The sequence below is a fragment of the Pleurodeles waltl genome, chromosome 8, assembly GCF_031143425.1.
Source record: "Pleurodeles waltl isolate 20211129_DDA chromosome 8, aPleWal1.hap1.20221129, whole genome shotgun sequence".
Lineage (NCBI taxonomy): Eukaryota > Metazoa > Chordata > Amphibia > Caudata > Salamandridae > Pleurodeles > Pleurodeles waltl.
The window spans coordinates 344886057-344905635 of NC_090447.1; the positions used below are offsets into that span (position 1 = coordinate 344886057).

Consider the following 19579-nt stretch of genomic DNA (forward strand, 5'->3'; position numbering starts at 1 on the left):
CTCTCTTTGCCAAAATCCATCTCAATATTTTTAAAATGTTGCATTGTGCTTTTTTACTATAGCACATAGGCCATTCTGCTGCAGTGGTGCTCTATCTCAGAGGTTCTTAACCTTTGAATTTGGTGGACCCCCCCTTCAAATGTGCTTTGGCCTTTTTAAAATCTCTTAGGAAGATTCTGAATCTTCTTCCTCCCAGGGCTAAAAGAATCCTCGTTCAGGCACTGATTCTTTCCCGCCTTGACTATGGTAATTCTTTGTTCCTTAGTTCTCCAGATTACGTGATAAGGAAACTTCAAGTTGTTCAGAATGCTGCAGCTAGACTGCTTACTAATTTATATAGGCATCTGTCCGCCAAGCCAGCACTTGTAATACTTCATTGGTTGCCTATAAAACAACGTATTCAATTTAAATCCCTATGCCTGGTCCATAAAGCCCTACATGACAGGGGTCCCTTCTTTCTTAGAAATTCCCTCGCCATCTATGCCCCTGCCAGACTTCTGCGTTCATCTACCTCCCGGCAAGTCCACATAGCACGATTTAAGAGATTTTGGGGAGGTAACTCCTTCATTGTGAAAGCTGCTCGGCTATGGAACTCTCTTCCTTTAGAGCTACGACACGAGTCTTCATAGCGCTTATTTAGGAAGAAGTTAAAAACAATTCTTTTTGCTGTCAATTCTTTGCCTTAATTCTCCTTTTTTTCTTTTCTGTCCTTCTTGGGAGCCTTCACGTATCTCAGCGCTGGGACGCCCTAGGGTAGCTATGCGCTTTACAAATTCATAAACTCAAACTCGATCACAAGCTATTTCTCAGTTTTTTTACCTCAACAATAATACACAAAAATACACATACAAGTATTACCTGTATGTTCTCTACACATCTATGGTACTGTGCACCTGCATATTTGAATACAGCAACAACCACACACTGGAATAAGATCCAGATTGTATTTGCAAAGCAGCTGGTAATTGTATGCAATTAGAGTTCTCAGTAGAAGTGGTGCGACTGAAATATTAACTGTATTGACTTAGGCCCCAACATATACATACAGAGCGTTAATTGAGCTTGGTATGGACAAAGTGAGAGACCATGGAGGGCCTTTGCGTCAAAAAGTGTCAAAGGTAGTGATTGCTAGACTATCAGATACTCATCACGTCAGAATACAAGCTGCCTACAGGGAAGTGCCTTTGGAAGTATTTCACCTGTGCTGAAAAGTGCAGACATAACCCTTTTCCAGTGCAAGGAGTGTAGGTGCTTGGAGTATGTAAGTGCCTCCCCACCATGTACAGAGCGGACGGACGAACGTGCAGCCAAGAAGGGCCTTTTGAGAAGTCTGTGTGCATATAGATGCTTAGATTACTGAACGGTTTGAACACTGGTTTTTTAAGTGTGCAAATGCATAAGATATTCTAGAAAATTATAATCAGTTCAGAAGTATTTTAAGTCGGAAACTGATTGTAAGGTTAGGTTAGAGCGTATTTGAATGTGGACAGTGACAACACACATGTTTACACATGCTCTGTCCTGAACTAGCAATTCGCTTCTGACTAGGAACATTTTTTAAATGTTTGATTTAATTTTTAAGCATATCTTTGATTTTTTAAATACATATATCACCTACATTGGGGAACCAATATACTAGACTTCAAGTGAGTATTATTATTTATAAAACTTATCATTGAACAAGGAGCCACATGTATACAATTATTTTGGTCAAAACTCTCAGAATTATTGAAAAAATATTGGTTAGAGGTCATATGGGTGTACGGTCTACAGGTTAAGAACCTCTGTTCTAGCTTGTAGAGATATAGTTAAACTAGAACTTACTATGTCCTAGTTTGCTAGGCCTTACAGGTATGCTGCGGGGTAAAATACAGGCATTAGCAATTGACACGAACGGCCAAGTAATGCATACAGTACATACATTTCACTGCTTGTCAAGCAAACATCCAATAACATACATTATGTAAACGGGCCTACATTTAAAAAAAACGTATGCAACGTGACAAATCCCTGGACTGTACCTAAGGGTATGCAACCCATTCAAGTTGAGAACAGCTGGGAAATCACTATTCACTAAGTAAAAAAAACAGTTACAAATATTTCACTGGTATAACTCTGCAATAAATGTACAACGTATGGACATGTCTAGATGCAGCTGGACCCAGTAAACCTTTTACTGCAGTCTTAGAGACTGATTATTCAATAACATAATCCATTGGGAATCAAAGTTTAGAAAGTTAGCCGTTTCTAATTTAACAAAAGAATTATCAGTGTCGTTGGTAAATTTCAGTCAAGTATTCATACATTTGGAATGCAATCGTGTGCAGCCCGTTCAAATGTCTATTTAAAATGAAAAATAACTGTTGGATAAAAGTTTTTCTACATACTTTCGGGATTTAATCACCCTTTTGCAAAGTATAGTTTCTCTGATATAAAGCAGGGCTGTTAAAACATACATGAATATGCAAGACGTCAAAGCTTTATAGTGCTCAGTTTTCCAAACTAAGTTAACCTTTGCCTCTACATGTCCATCACCACCTGAAATGTATAGCCAACTATTTTTAGAGCCTTATCCTAAACCAGACTAGCATGCAGCCGAAAATATTTTCAATGCTTTAGATCAGCGGTTCTTTACCTTTGCCTTCTGTGGACTCCCAGTGAATCACTACTGCAAGCCATGGGCCCCTAGCTAAGCAAATTATTTGAACCTCAAAATAACACCCAAAAACCCAGAAACAAGTGTACGTCAAACAAAGACAAAATAAGTTCTGAAATATTCTATTTAACAATAAATAAAATAAAAAAAACGAAATTTTAATGGGAATGTTGGAGCCTTTGAAAATTGAAATTTTTTTTTTTTTTTTTTTTAAAGAAGCGATTTGCTAGATTTTAGCCTATCTCTTTGTTGCTCTTAATGCTTTGCTCATTCTGTGTAGCAAATACCAGTGCTTCATTTGAGCATAGCTGACAAGGTTTCACATTGCTCTGTGTGACATTTTCATAATTTCAGTGTAATTATGAGTGAGAATTCAACAACTAAGAGTGACACATTCTCGTGAACAAAATCAAGCAATGAAGACGAGGGAAACAGCGGCCCAGGCTCTATAACGCGAGTCAGTTGTCTAACAATCAGTGTGTCAGAGGTATATCAGAAGTGTTTTACTTTTAATTATATTAAATATCAGCTGAGCTCTCACTCTCAGGCACTTACTGGCAGGGCCTGGCTGTATTCAAAATTTGACACTAGCGCGCGACTGACTGCCGGGGTCCAGCACTCCGTCCGGGCGCTATAACATGAGTCAGTTGAACTTCTGGCTCAGTCTAACAAGCATTTTAACATGGCACATAGATGTTTACTTTTAATGTATTCTTTTTGATAACCGTTTAAGTTCAATTATTAAGCAAATTTAATCTATTATTATACCAGCTTTCACTCAGGCACTTACTGATGCACAGTGACTCGTCGTGGCAACTGAACCTGGCTTCTGGCGGCACGGCCCAGTGTGCTGGGGTCAGGTCCCGCTCTTCGCCACCATGTGATGATACTGCTGCGCCGCCCGCTCACGATACTCCTTCGACTGGCGGCCCGCAGCTATTGTTACAATAACCACTCTGTTCATCATGCGCTCTCTGCAGGCATGGCTCAGCCAGTGCATGACTCCTGCTGGCCTGAGTGTGGTCAAGTCTGTTGCACGGCATCTCATCTTGGACGTTTCCAAAATTGCTGCGCCAGCTGTGGTGTGCAGCACCTTTCAGTGTGGCTTTCCATTTCCCACACTAGGACAGTGGCAAGAGTCAGCCGCGGCTCGGGCCAGGTTAAGTCGCTGCAGGAACTTCAAATTGAATCAACCCGACCTATCCACCACCGACCCTGCCTGTGGCAAGGTCTGGAGGACTCAGAGCTGCTGGCTGCACATTTTACTAACATACCCAAGCTCAAGCAAAACTTGATGAAATAACGCCTCACCCCTCAACTTAGCCTATTAAACTGTGTATTTTACTGACTGACAGTCTTCTTTTGACGTCAGTTTTGTTATGTGCGCATGTGTCTGCTTTACGGTGTGTATCGTGCAACTTAAATACATTCTAGCAGAACTCTACTGGAAGCAGATCTAGAGCCAGCCTGCCTGCCTTAGCCTGCCGAGAGCAGCTCACACAGCTCTCAACCACTGCCACTGCAGCTCAGTCGATAATGATGACATGCATTATAGCAGCGCACTTTGACAGCTGAGGAGGCACTATAATGCATGATATTCCATTTCAGTGCAGTGATGCTGACCACCACACAGAAATGCGTTCTAATCATGCCTGATGCTTGATACTTGGCAGGGATGTTTGGAGCTCCAGTAATCCATATTAGTTTGTTTTCTGTATTTGTGCTGCTTCCATGAATCAAGGTAAAGAGCCCGAATAATTTTTAGCCCCTACCCTAAATTTGTTTTCATTTGCATCTACAAAGTGTTTTAACATTTTAAATTTTCAATGTTGCTTTTTTATGTATGCATAGGTTATTATTCTTCCAAGAATAATTATCTAAACTTTGCAGATCTTCCTGAGTGTCACACACTCCCAGGGGTTCGCTGACCACATGTGTAGAACCGCTGTTCTAGGTGTCAAATTCCTGATGATTTTCCATTAGACAGATCTGGTAGATAAGGCCTCTGGCCTTCATATTGTGTTTTTATTGTTTTTTTGGTATCATGAAACATCTGACTACAGTAGTTGCTTAATATGATGGGTTTTTGTATTGCTCAAAACGAAAGGTATCTTTCCAATGAAATTCATTGTGTTTTCATAGTGTTTTTGTTCATGAGGTGAATTAACATATAAGGCATTTCTGGTTAGCTTGTCAAATATGGGCACCCCCAAACATGTGCAACCTGCACCTGACATTTCCTAACAGTCTGTTAGATTTGACTTGGCCTTTCTTGGGATTATGTACCTCCTTGCCATTTCTGGTGCATTCACTAGATTTGACTGACTGTCTCCGCGACCTGCTAAGCCTTAGCTTTGTATGCCCAGCTCAATATACATTTAAAAAAAATGATTTGTGCACTGTGTAATCAGTCTACATTGGATGTGCATCTCCACATAGGAGAGAACCGTATCACTTGTTTCCTGAGTCCCTATGTTCTGCCTGCTTTTGAACATGTTAATCGGGAATACAGGAAGTTCGCATAGGGATTAAGAGTATACAAATGAGCTGTGCTTACAGCTCATGTACCAATCCACTCGTTCTTGATCTAAGAAACCACGTCTTCTGGTGGTCTCTTTTTGAGGCAGATTAATATCAAGAATCAGAAAATAAGAGAACCACAACTACTTTCATATGTCTTTATTTAAAAATAAATAAAAAATAAGCATGACATTTTAAATTTCTGGACTTTGTACTCTTCCATTAAGCACTATATACAAGGCTGTGTATGTAAACGTTATTTGAATGGAAGAAGTACTGCGTCCAAACGGATACTTTCACTAAAATACTTACCTAGCCTCATGTGCTTTTCTGATACACAAGAAATGTTGATAACCTCTTTCCTGAATACTGACTGAAGTAGATGCCTCCACAAAACAAGATACAATTACATGAGAAACTGTTTAGCAATTCTCACAAGGATTAGCCAAATTTGCATGTTTGGGGTCAAAGTATTTTTTTTCAGAGCTTAATTGAGTTGATCACTCCAGTATTGCTTTCAGAAGGGTTTGCATTAAGTAGAAAGCCAACATGGAACCATATTTCTTTGAGGCAAAGATTTAGCAAAGTAAGGTTTGAAGAGTTAAAACTGAAAACTTAAATAGGGCTATGCAGGGAGAAACAATTGAAGAATGTGTAAGAAGGTGCAAGCGTACGTGAATAAACCGGAACCTGCTGTTTTTTTCGCTCCTTGGCACAAATCTCCCTGGACAAAAGGCACTGGGTAAAACTTTTGTTGCAAAAACAACAAGGTGATGGATGTAATGCTTGAACTAATCTCCGTCACTGGCGATCGCTCGAGCAGCACCCCAATCCATTGTTTTTTTGCCCACCGTACCAGCTCAGTTTGGGCTTAGCCATATACAAATCATTCTGGACCCGGCTCCTTATGGGAACAGTCCAGCTTGAACTGCCAGACCAGGTCCTCTTTAAACCGGATCACAAGCAACCTAGGACCGGTTTTACCCCTAGTTAGGGTTTTTCAGCTAGGTATAGTTTGGTTACAGTGGCACAGTGAACCCAAGACCCATGTCTGGTCATACCCGGCGCACTTATAGCAGCAGAGACAAAAACAACAAGGTGATGGATGGAATGCTTCAATTTAATTTCAGCCACTGCTGATCGCTTATATGCAATATTACACCTTTATTGCAGGCTGTCTCTGCACTCAATAACTTCCTACGAGACAAAATAGGGTTGATCCATTGTGATGTATCTCGGATCCGCAAAATTATAAGTTGAGGCTGTAGTTTTTGTCTTTGAATAATTGAGGTGGGTGTAGCAGATTGTTACTATGTAAATTTCATTTTGATAAAGCCCTCCTTGCCTTCGAGACTGCATGAAGCACCTTTTCTTAATCCTAAAGAGATATTGAAAATAGCCTGTAGAAGTGTAAATGATTATGTTTTGTAGTTTAAGTAATAAGATCGATTGAGGAATTAATGAAAGTGTGTAAAACTTGGCTCCATGTCTGCCAGCATAACCTAGAGTGATTCAGTGTACAAAAAAAGAGCCTTGTAAACGAATAGGTCCTGTTAGGACCTCTTCTGAGGTACTTTCATATTCTGAAAAGTAAGAACTATTTAATAACAAATAATTTTTATGTAGTTGTTTAACCCCTTCGCTGCAGGGCCTTTTCCCCCTCAGGTGCCAGGCCTTTTTGTGGCTATTTGGGGCAGTTCATGCCTAGGCCTTCATAACTTTTTGTCCACATAGGCTACCCACGCCAAATTTGTGTCCTTTTTTTTCGAACATCCTAGGGATTCTAGAGGTACCCAGAGTTTGTGGGTTCCCCTGAAGGAGACAAAGAAATTAGCCAAAATAAAGCGAAAATGTATGTTTTTAAATAAACAAAAGGGAAAAAAGGGCTGCAGAAGAAGGCTTGTGTTTTTTCCCCTGAAAATGGCATCAACAAAGGGTTTGCGGTGCTAAAATGACCATCTTCCCAGCTTTCAGGAACAGGCAGACTTGAATCAGGAAACCCATTTTTTCAACACAATTTTGGCATTTTACTGGGACATACCCCATTTTTACTATTTTTTTGTGCTTTCAGCCTCCTTCCAGTTAGTGACAGAAATGGGTGTGAAACCAATGCTGGATCCCGGAAAGCTAAACATTTCTGAAAAGTAGACAAAATTCTGAATTCAGCAAGGGGTAATTTGTGTAGATCCTACAAGGGTTTCCTACAGAAAATAACAGCTGAATTGAAAAAATATTGAAATTGAGGTGGAAGAAAACCAGCAATTTTTCTCCACGTCTTACTCTGTAATTTTTTCCTGCAATGTCAGATTTTTTAAAGCAATATACTGTTACGTCTGCTGGACTCTTCTGTTTGCTGGGATATATAGGGTTTGTAGGTTTATCAAGGACCCTAGGTACCCAGAGCCAATAAATGAGCTGCACCTTGCAATGGGTTTTCATTCTGTACCGGGTATACAGCAATTCATTTGCTGAAATATAAAAAGTGAAAAATAGGTATCAAGAAAACCTTTGTATTTCCAAAATGGGCACAAGATAAGGTGTTGAGAAGCAGTGGTTATATGGACATCTCTGAATTCGGGGGGGCCCATACTAGCATGTGAATTACACAGGGCACTTCTCAAATAGATGTCTTTTTCACACACGTTCTTACATTTGGAAGGACGAAATGTAGGGAAAGACAAGGGGCAATAACACTTGTTTTTCTATTGTGTTCCCCCAAGTCTCCCACTAAAAATTGTACCTCACTTGCGTGGGTAGGCCTAATGCTCGCGACAGGAAACTCAACATGGGCACATCACATTTTTACATTGAAATCTGACGTGTTTTTTGCAAAGTGCCTAGCTGTAGATTTTGGCCTCTAGCTCAGCCGGTACCTAGGGAAACCTACCAAACCTACGCATTTTTGAAAACTAGCCACCTAGGGGAATCCAAGATGGGGTGATTTGTGGGGCTCTCACCAGGTTCTGTTACCCAGAAGCCTTAGCAAATCTCAAAATTTGGCCAAAAAAACACTTTTTCCTCACATTTCGGTGACAGAAAGTGCTGGAATCTGAGAGGAGCCACAAATTTCCTACCACCCAACATTTCTCCAAGTCTCCCGATAAAAAAAAATGGTACCTCACTTGTGTGGGTAGGCCTAGCGCCCTCAACAGGAAATGACCCAAAACACAACATGGACATATCACAGGGGGCACCTGCGTTTTCGGTCCTGGGCTCAGCAGCCATCTAGGGAAACCTACCAAACCCAGACATTTCTGAAAAGTAGACACTCGAGGGAGTCCAGGGAGGTGTGACTTGCGTGGATCCCACAATGTTTTCTTACCAAGAATCCTCAACAAACCTTACATTTTGCTAAAAAAAACAAAAAAAAAAAAACACATTTTTCCAACATTTCTGTATGGGATCACTGCACCAGGACATATTTTATACCACCCAACGTTTCCCTCAGTCTCCTGGTAAAAAATTATACCTCATTTGTGTAGGTGGGCCAAGTGCCAGTGACAGAAGAGCCAAAAACATGTTGAAATTGAGGGGGAACCAAAGCGGGTCCCAAAGGGCAGTTGACACGTGCAGCAGAACTTTTATCGGTATAGATGACAGTGTTGGGTGGTAAAAAATAATTTGGCCCCCTGGGGAGCAGCCTTTGCCTAAGGGGCTGCTCCCCTTATTCATAAGTATTGATTAAAAAAAATAATTCCACGATATCCAATAGCCTTTTGGGAATGGCAACCTCAAAAATTAAAATAGTTTTAATGGCTGTCACCAAAAGAAAAGAAGTAAGCAGCCTTAGAAAGAGTGCCTTATACCGGGCCCTTACTAAAAATGTAATTAATAAGAAATGAATAACACAGAGTTTAGGGTTGAAAGGGGTTTGTAAGTAACATGGGGGAAACATGTTAAGGATTTGGAAAATGAACATGGTGGCAGGGAGAATTGCAAAAAATAAAACGTGAGAGACTGAATAGCAGCGTGCAACTCCCGGGTCCTTGCATGAACATTTAAACAAAAGATAAAAATAGGGTTTGAAAAATGTAATGTTTTGAGACTGCAAAAAAGGAGTGGTCCAGAAGCTGGGTGCAGCTGCCCGATTCTAGCAGAGAGATTAAAAAACAAAAAGTTAAAACAAATGAAAAAAAAAACAATCTTGTGTCACCAGTGGGAGGCATACAAGGCAACAAATCAGTAATGTAAAGCAGGAATGTTCCATTTACAAGACAAGCACATGAATACGGAGGAAAGTCATTGATTAAGAGGGGGAACTGAGATGGACATGAAAGCCGTCCAGTCACAAGCAACGGTCTGGCCCAAAGCCCATGCTGTGTATATCGTACTGTAGATACGTTTTTCGATAACTGAGAACTAGAGTTGTCTGTGTGTTGAGACTTAAAGAAAAATCCCTCTAGTTATAGTTTTGAAAAACTCTCTATAGCAGTGTTTGATCTTTGTGAGGTGTTTTGAAATCTCACACGCTGGTGGAAACATTAAGTATTCATTGAAGGTATGCATTGTATACATAGGATCATATGTAAGTAACTTCTCATTCGTCACCCTTCTCAAAGATTTGCCATTTTACCAATAGAACCACAATAAAATGGACAAAGAGCAAAATATAGAACATTTGAGACACGTACTGTGGTCCTGTCTTTTATGAGTAGTTGATACTCTGGTCATCTGCAAGTGCATTCAAGCCTGCTTCGTTTTCACGATGAGTATCTGGAATCCAAGTTCATGGTATAGAACAACTCCGCAAAATGCCTTAAGTTCTGTATTTCTGTGTAGTAATCTTATGCCCAGGGAAGCTAGACTTATGCTGGAAACTAATTTTAATCTTGCTCTTACCATGATTGTTTTAAAATAGTTTTTATTAAGTTTGTAATAAATAAATCTAAGCCATTAAAGCAGTGCTAACACATGTTTTGTTTTTAGGGGTCCATTCAGTGTGGTGAGGCGATGTATCAACAGAGAGACAGGGCAGCAGTTTGCTGTGAAAATTGTGGATGTCGCAAAGTTCACTTCAAGCCCAGGACTAAGCACAGAAGGTAAACACTGTTTGTGCTTTCCGAATGCGCACAGTAAAATGTATTCATTTGTTCATGGCTGCTTTATTAGTTTGTAAACACTACTAAAATTGCTGACCTTTTTTATGGTAGACTAAACAAAGAAAACAAAACTATTGACTACTAAGAGTACAGTTAATTGAGCTGGTAACGTGGAGAAAGGATAACAGCCCCTGTGTAGGAGAGCACTTCAATAGCAACCTATCAAATGGAGTACCAACAAATTTCTAATTTGGGGAGAAGCAGAAAGGGACCACACAGAGTAAAAGATGCTAGGGAAAAAACAAAACTGAAGAAGAAAAGTAATACTATCACGGGAACTTCCAGACCATCGATTGTTGTTAATATTTGTAGCATCAGAAGTGGAATGCAGGGTGGAGATGTTTGTGGTCCAATTTCTACTAATCCTTTGAAGCTTGGCATTCTTCACATGCGATTTTACTATGCTTATACAGGTCATAGACTTCGAGAAACAGTCCTTTGACAATAGCTTTAGTTCTCATGGCTTTTAGATAAGAATATATTTGAACTTCATGATGAGACTTTACAAAGAACTGTATATCCTAGTTGGCTGGTGGATCCCCTGTTTACCCACTTCTAAGTCCCATTTTTTGTACAGAAACCTGTCTCGTGGTGAAAGCCTCTTCTCATTTAGTCACATCCAGTGCAGTAGATCACCACACACACCAAGATCCATAATTTAAGTGCTTGAATCCAATAGGCATACGTTTGAGAAAACCTGGCAGAGATTAAAAAAATAAAGGATCAAGTGCCTTGTTTCTCAGCTATTGGGAACTTTAACACAAAGTTATCCATGTCTAAACACCCTGGTTTGATTTTCCCTAATGTACTGTTCCTCAATACCTCTTTTTTGAGGGGATTCCCATCAAGTTTGTCAAGTGTGAGGTCAGTACCAAGAAAAGTGCTAACATTATACATACTGTCACTCACTGTTTTGTGTTTGTTGTTCAGTTCGACCTTTAGTGGCATTTAAATGGTTTCATGTTGGTCTTAACATATACAGTGTTAGCCACAATGTACCTAATTCAGGTTGACAGTTTATGATCTAAAATGGTCTAAAATCAGTTTATGATCTAAAATGGTGTACTCTTTAGATGTGTTGTGGCTACAGAAGGTGTGGCTTGAAATCAATTAACAATACATTGTCTATAATAGAAGTTAAATATTAAATGCTGAGTGTTTCTGATGAATACATCTACCTGTGAATTCCTCACCTTTTGAATAGTCCCAGTGCACCAGCAATCCACAGAAACCTTTTTTCATAGGTATGCATGTTGATGAAGATGTCATAATGCCACTACTCCACATGTGAATCCGTGTGATGTCATCTGAGCCTTAACAATCTCTTGTCGGCAAACTAGAGTTGTCTGTGTTGAGATGTCAGTTCCCTTTTTTCTGCGTCTTCGGCATGTAACAGTTTTTTTCGTTTCTCTCTTTAGCCCCTTCGCTGCCAGGCCCGTTTCCCCCTCCTGTGCAGAGCCTTTTTTTGGCTATATTGGGCAGTTCGCGCTTAGGCCCTCATAACTTTCTGTTCACATAAGCTACCCACGCCCAATTTGCGTCCTTTTTTCCCAGCATCCTAGGGATTCTAGGGGTACCCAGACTTTGTGGGTTCCCCTGAAGGAGACCAAGAAATTAGCCAAAATACAGTGAAATTGTTGTTTTTAAAAAAAAAAAAATGGAAAAAAGGGCTGCAGAAGGTAGCTCGTGGTTTTTTCCCTGAAAATGGCACCAACAAAGGGTTTGCGGTGGCAAGATCACCATCTTCCCAGCTTTTAGGAACAGGCAGACTTGAATTGGAAAACCCAATTTTTCAATACAATTTTGTCATTTTACTGGGACATACCCCATTTTTACTATTTTTTGTGCTTTCAGCCTCCTTCCAGTTAGTGACCAAAATGGGTGAGAAACCAATGCTGGATCCCAGAAAGCTAAACATTTCTGAAAAGTAGACAAAATTCTGAATTCAGCAAGGGGTCATTTGTGTAGATCCTACAAGTGTTTCCTACAGACAATAACAGCTGAAATAAAAATAATATTGAAATTGAGGTGAAAAAAACAGCCATTTTTCTCCACGTTTTACTCTGTAACTTTTTCCTGCGATGTCAGATTTTTTAAAGCAATATACCGTTTTTTCAGCTGGACTCTTCTGGTTGCGGGAATATATAGGGCTTGTAGGTTCATCAAGAACTCAAGGTACCCATAGCCAATAAATGAGCTGCACCTTGCAATGTGTTTTTATTCTATACCGGGTATTCAGCAATTCGTTTGCTGAAATATAAAAAGTGAAAAATAGGTATCCAGAAAACCTTTGTATTTCCAAAAATGGCCACAAGATAAGGTGTTGAGAAGCAGTGGTTATTTGCACATCTCTGAATTCCGGGGTGCCCATACTAGTATGTGAATTACAGGGCATTTCTCAAATAGACGTCTTTTTTACACACTGCCTTACGTTTGGAAGGAAAAAATGTAGAGAAAGATAAGGGGCAATAACACTTGTTTTGCTATTCTGTGTTCCCCCCAAGTCTCCCGATACAAATGGTACCTCACTTGTGTGGGTAGGCCTAGCGCCCACGAAAGGAAATGGCTCAAAACACAATGTGGACGCATCACATTTTTTCACAGAAAACAGAGGTGTTTTTTGCAAAGTGCCTACCTGTGGATTTTGGCCTCTAGCTCAGCCGGCACCTGGGGAAACCCAGCAAACCAGTGCATTTTTTAAAACTAGACACCTAGGGGAATCCAAGATGGGGTGACTTGTGGGGCTCTGACAAAGTTCTGTTACCCAGAATCCTTTGCAAACCTCAACATTTGACCCAAAAAACACTTTTTCCTCATTTCGGTGACAGAAAGTTCTGGAATCTGAGAGGAGCCACAAATTTCCTTCCACCCAGCGTTCCTCCTAGTCTCCCAATAAAAATGGTACCTCACTTGTGTGTGTAGGCCTAGCGCCCATGAAAGGAAATGGCCCAAAACACAACGTGGACACATCACATTTTTTCACAGAAAACAGTGACTACCTGTGGATTTTGGCCTTTAGCTCAGCCGGCCCCGGGTGGGGGGCAGAAATGGCCTAAAATAAATTTGCCTCCACAACCCTCCTGGGGAGCGACACTTGCCTACGGGGTCGCTCCCCCTGCGTGACATTGGCGCCAAAAAAAAAAAAGATCCCCGGTGTCTAGTGGTTTCTGCCCCCCTTGGGGGCAGATTGACCTAAAATCGGCCTATCTGCCCCCAAGGGGGGCAGAAATGGTCTAAATACAATTTGCCCCCCAGGGGAGCGACCCTTGCCTAATGGGTCGCTCCCCATCTCTTTAAAAAAAAATAAAAAAATTTGCCCTGGCGCCTAGAGGTTTCTGCCCCCGTGGGGGCAGATCAGCCTAATAACAATAGGCAGAAATGGCCTAAAATAAATTTGCGCCCCTGCCTCCCCCACCCCCACGGGGTCGCTCCCCTTGCGTGACATTGGCGCAAAAAAAAAAAAAAAAAAAAACGGTGCCTAGTGGTTTCTGCCCCCCCCTTGGGGGCAGATTGACCTAAAATCGGCTGATCTGCCCCCGAGGGGGGCAGAAATGGTCTAAATACAATTTGCCCCCCAGGGGAGAGACCCTTGCCTAATGGGTCGCTCCCCATCTCTAAAAAAGCAAACAAACAAAACACACACAAAAAAAAATTGCCCTGGCGCCTAGAGGTATCTGCCCAGGGGGGCAGAAATGGCCTAAAATAAATCCCCCCCCATACCCCCCAGGGAGCGACCCTTGCCTACGGGGGGAGGGGTCGGGGTGGAAGGGGAATGTCTTCCCCTTCCATCCCTGCCTTGGGGGGGTGGGGGTGGAACCCCACAGAGGGAGCGCTAGCACTCCCTCTGGGCTCTGTGCACAGGATGTTATGGTTACGTCCTGGGCACACGAGCACTGTGCCTCAGGACGTAACCATTACGTCCTGGGCACAGAAGGGGTTAGGTTACTGTTCGCGACAGGTTTCAGGTTGGAAAAACAGTGGATACTGTTTTTCTTCTACAATGTCTCCTTCAAGGAAGTCCAGTTTCAAGCCTTGTCAGGAGTGTGTGGGTCAGATGTCTATCATTGATCATTTATCATGACAACTGTCTTTGGTGTCTCAGCGCGGACCAAGACATCAACGCCTCTTCTTTGTGTCAAAAGGTGAACCCAAAGGCTTTCAAAGAGAAAGAGGTGAAGCTCTTCATAGCCAAGGCCAGGAAGGAGAAAATAAGTCATTGGAAGTCTCGATTTCATTCAGAGTCGCCGTCTCCTCATTCCTCAGATCCATCCAAGAGGAAGCACAAAAATAAGTGGCGTCACAGTTGCCAACATCGATCTTCCTGAGGTGTATCTCTGACGTTGGTGTCTCCACATCAGAGCTCGACTGAAGGCTCTCCGGCTCCATCTCCTGTAGCCTATCTGCCATCACCTTAGAGTCCAGTAAGATCTCAGACTTTGCCCGGGTTTTCTGATTCAGAGCTAGAGGTCGTTCCTCCAGTTCATCCTCCACCTTCTTGGCAGGAGCAAGAGTTCCCAGCCTTTCCGGCTCTTGGAACAGATCCTTCCAACTTCCTAAATGCAATGTATACAATTTTTTACCTGGCCGTGACTCCATCTTGTGCGCCTGTGGGCCCCATGGGTCCGATGTCGTCTTGGCTGGGATGCTTCCCATGCCAGTACCAGCAGGTACCATTCCTGCCTTTCATGCTAATGGCCCAGGTACTCTGGCCTTCTCTGACGCCGAGGAAGGTGACTCCTCCGCCGATTGAAACTCAGCAGGAGTAAGCCGCGCCAGTAGCACCTTCACTGATATCTGAATGCTCCATACCAGCGTTGCATCATTTGACTCAGGCTCCTGTGGATTTGGCTGCTGTGGTGTCAATCGCTGGTGCTGATAACAGCAGAGTCTATTCACTCTACTGGAGTCGAGGCATAGATCCCATAGGGAAGCTCAGTGCCTTCTTGAGAAGGAACAATATTTGTGTCCCCAGCAAGGTCCTGACCCTGGAAGAAGGTGAAATTCCTTCTCATGATCCATATTTTGAAGAACTCGATGCTGCAAGTGGTTTGGGAATTGTCACCAAAGGGTATGCCTCCACCTGAGGTCACGTCATATCATGCAGTGATAAGGAAGGCTGCAGACATGTTGGAGTTGCCCCTTCCTGCAGCGGAACTTAAGCCTAATCTGTTAACTGAAGTGCTGCATTCAGCTTCATCTGTGTCTGAACCACTATTACCTTTTGATGAGGCCTTATCTTGTTGAACATTTGGCAGAAACCTTTGTCAACTTGGGCAGTGTCTCTGCCTATTGCCAGAAGGTATAAGACTGTTCCAGGGGATCCTGTGCTTTTGAGTAGTCATCCGTCACCTGAACATTTAGTGGTTCAAGCTTCCTGTTCCTTGAAGTTGACTACTGGATCCTTTCCATCTTCACCAGCGGATCGGGAATCTAAGAAAATGGAGCGATCCGCGAAGAAGTTATTTTCTTCAGGGAGTATGGCTCTGAAATTGGCCAATGCTACGTGTCTCTTGGGCCTCTATATTCATGCCTTGATGGATTCTGCCTGGGCAGGGGCTCCAAAGCCTCCGGAAGATGGTCAGGGACACTTTGTAAAGTTATTATGATATCCAGGTGACAGCATAACAAGTCATTCAGTTTGGCCTAGACACGGCTCGGTGGCTAGAGCAATGGGGCCCTCTGTTGCTACACAGCTACATGCTTGACTGGGGTTGGGGGGAGAGGAGGTGGCTGGATTCTCGCCTGATGTAGAGTCCACTCGGATGGATTTGCCTTTCGATGGTGTATGGCTGTTTGGGGCCAAAGCGGATTCTGCCTTGGAGAGATTCAAGGACAGTAAAGCAACCGCACAATCTTTGGCCTATAATCTCAGCTAAGAGGCTACAGGTCATTTTGCAAGTTCTGGGGGTTTGTCCCGAACTATTCCTTTTGTGCTTTCGTGGCAGGCAACAGTTTCAACAACAGCAGCAGTCTGCCAATCTGCTTTACGAGTCCTTCAGATGGCATGGCAAAGGAAGACAGTAAGGAGCCGCCCATCAGCCTTCCTCCTCTTCCTCCCTGGCCAACGTCTGTGGCAAGCAGCCTAATTCCGCTTACTTGGAGCTTGCTTTGCCAGTGAGAGGAAGGTTGTCCCATTTTCTACCACCGTGGAGGTAGATGCCATCGGACCTGTGGGTGTTGAGTATTGTAAAAAAGAAAAAAAATGAGTACGTCCTACCCTTCCAAGAATTTCCCCCACCCTTTCCTACCTAATAAGGTTTTTGTTCAGAAGAACATCTTCTGCTCCTTCAACATAAGGTTCAATCCCTTTCTAGTGGAGTTGGTTTCAGGGCAGAAACAGGGTCAGGGATGCTGTCCTCTGTACTTCCTGATTCTCCCAAAGGACAGTCATGTACGTCCAATCGTAGACCTCTGGGTTTTGAATTGGTTCCTTTTAAACAGAAAAATTCTAAATCCCGAGCCTAGCCCAGGTGCTTCTTGCTCTGGACAAGGAAGACTGGATGGTTTCAATCAATTTGCAGCATGTGTATTTTCACATTCCCATGCTCCAGTTGCACAGGAAGTATCTCCGCTTCATGGTGGGATTTCAGCATTATCAGTTAGTGGTCTTGCACCCCGAAACTTCATGACGGTGATGGTAGTGGTTTTCGCATCTCAGAAAGTGGGGACTACCAGTATTCCCCTACATGTCTCTAGAGATGGTGTTGCATCACTTGCAGGTGACAACTTCAGTGAATCGTGACACCCCTCCTGCCAAAGGATTCGGGACATTCGGGCTATGATTCCTTTGTTTCAGAATGGAGCAGTGGTTCTAGTCCTGAAGGTCTTGCGCCATCTCAGGTCTGATAACCTTCTGCTGGTCACCCATGCACGCTGGCACGAGGGCCCTCCACTAGTGCCTCTGCAGGCAGTGGTTTCAACACAATTGAGACCTGAGAGAGTCAGTCAAAATCTCCAGAGACACTGCAGTAGATCTTTGATGGTGGAGTATGGTTGTCAGTCTTTCTCAAGGGAAGCCGTTTCTCCTGGGCCTCCATTGGCCACAGTGATCATGGATGCCTCCACTCTACAGTGGGGAGCACATCTGAGGGATCTGGAAATCAAAAGACTTTGGTATCCAGAGGAACAGTTGTTGGATATCAACCTGTTGGAATTGTGGACGATACATCTGGCTCTTCAGGCCCTTCTATTTATGGTCAGTCAGTACAGGTAATGACAGACAATACTACCGCAATGTGGTACATAAACAAACAAGGAGGTGTAGGGTCATATCTCCTCTGAAGAGAAGCTCTACGATTCTGGTCCTGGGCTCGGGACCATCAAATTTGCATCATAGCAATTCACTTTGCCGGAATTCTGAATGTACGTCTGGACAGTCTGTCTGCATTTTTCAGTCGATCATGATTGGCGTTTCCATCCTGAGGTGGTGCTTCACATCTTCTGGCTATGGGGACCCCTCAGATAGGCTTGTTTGCCACTTGCGACAATGTGCACTGCCCGTCTTTCTTTAGCCACCCGTATCAGATGCACAGGGCTTTGGGGGACGTATTTCAATTGGACTGGGGCCTCCAGCTGCTTTACGCGTTTCCCCTCCCTTACTCTTGATTCCTCGGGTTTTGTGGAAGATCTGCCAAGACTGGGCCCAATTTACATTAATAGTCCCTGACTGGCCACGAACTTCACCTCTCACTGTGCACTCCGCTCCATCTCCTTCACAGGGCAGACCTTCTCCCACAGTCGCAGGGGCATGTTCTACACCAACACCACCAGAGCCTGCAATTGCATGCAAGGAGATTTACCAGGGCAACCTGAGTTCTTTTTCTCTCTCTCCCCTGATGTGGTGGATGATATTTTATCAGCCAGTTGTCACTCCACCAAGTTGGTTTATGCTGGCAGATGGGCTAAGTTTGTTAAGTGGTGTGAAGAAGATTCAGTTGACCTTTTGAAAGCCCATTTGTCTGATAGTTTACGTTTTGCACTTTCCCTAGCACAGCAAGGTTGTGCAGTTGAAAGAGGTAAGGGTTATTTGTCTTCCCTTTTGGATTTTGTTTCTTTACCTGACCAACCTTCCCTGTTCAAGTCCCATGTAGTGTTAAGGTTTATTAAGCGACTTACTTAATAGGCATCCTCCCACTCCGTTTATCATGCTTCAGGTGGGATCTTAATTTGGTACTGACTTACCGTGTGGGTATGCCATTTGACCCCTTACATAGTTGTCCTTTGAGACTACTTACTCAAAAACTGTTTTTCTAGTTACCATAACATCAGCTGGACGTGTTTGTGAATTGCAGGCATTAAGTGTGAAACCCTCCTTCACGACTTTCTTAGTAGATAAGTTGATATTGAAAACCAAGGCTGCTTTCCTACCAACAGTGGTTACTCCTTTCCACTTGGGCCAGTCTTTTTTTTTTTTTTTTAAACACAAACTTTATGCATATTTAGTAGGACATAACAGTGCAGCCCAATGATGTTGCATTCACATAGACAGTATTATGTATACAGTAGAGTATTACCAGAGCAAATGCATTTATAAAAAATATAAAAAAAGGTTAGCTTGTCGAATCAATATTTAGGTACTGTGTGCGCTAAACCCATTCCTTCCCAACCCTACCCCCATCGAAATATGTGTCACCTAATATACAGTAGGTAGTGTAAGCGAGAGCAGGTGCAGTGCGCTTTGACTGGGCACAGGGTATTTAATTAGAGGGGAACAGATGGGGTCTTCAGCATTCCCATGTGATTGGGGCCTGCACTCTAATCACGTTCATCAGAGGCTATCTTGAATGCTTTAAATCTTTCCAATTTGTTATCCTACTCGAGCAAAATGTTTTTTTGTTTTTGCATTATCCTCTGTATTCTTCCCTTCAGATAGCCTCACATTGTGTCAGTCCCCAGCCGTCAACTTCTGTTTGCCAATGTTCAACTCTAGGGGCCCTTGGGGACTTCAGTGTTGTGTCATAGCCGTTTAGCCAACAACAAGGCTAGGTTAGCAAACCTTACTATGTTCGGGGAGCCCTTGGGTCTTGGATGCAGACCTAGTAGACATTGTGTATTCCAGTGATCAAGGCCGGAGATGGCCAACAGAGCAGTGGCCATGCCAGTCCTGTATGCCTAGATTGCAGGGCAGTACCAGAGCATATGGAGGAAATCAGCATCCAAAGCTTTACATCTTAGACACATAGAGGAGGCGGAGGGAAAAGGGATGTTAATTCTCTGGGGTGTTAAATACACCTTATATAAAATAGAGAAATGTATCAGCTTAAACCTCGCGTCGCGAAAGACCTTTTTTCGGTATTCTTGCATG

At 42.8% G+C, this 19579-nt stretch overlaps 1 protein-coding gene across 3 annotated transcripts in view; it reads left to right on the forward strand.

The window, feature by feature from the left end:
- CASK (calcium/calmodulin dependent serine protein kinase) overlaps positions 1-19579 on the forward strand; it is a 1258500-nt gene that overhangs the window by 213225 nt on the left and 1025696 nt on the right. For all 3 annotated transcript variants that reach the window (XM_069204206.1, XM_069204204.1, XM_069204205.1), the window contains exon 2: positions 10103-10215. In XM_069204206.1, coding sequence (XP_069060307.1) covers positions 10103-10215 — 113 coding nt within the window. The remainder of the gene's footprint in view (positions 1-10102; positions 10216-19579) is intronic.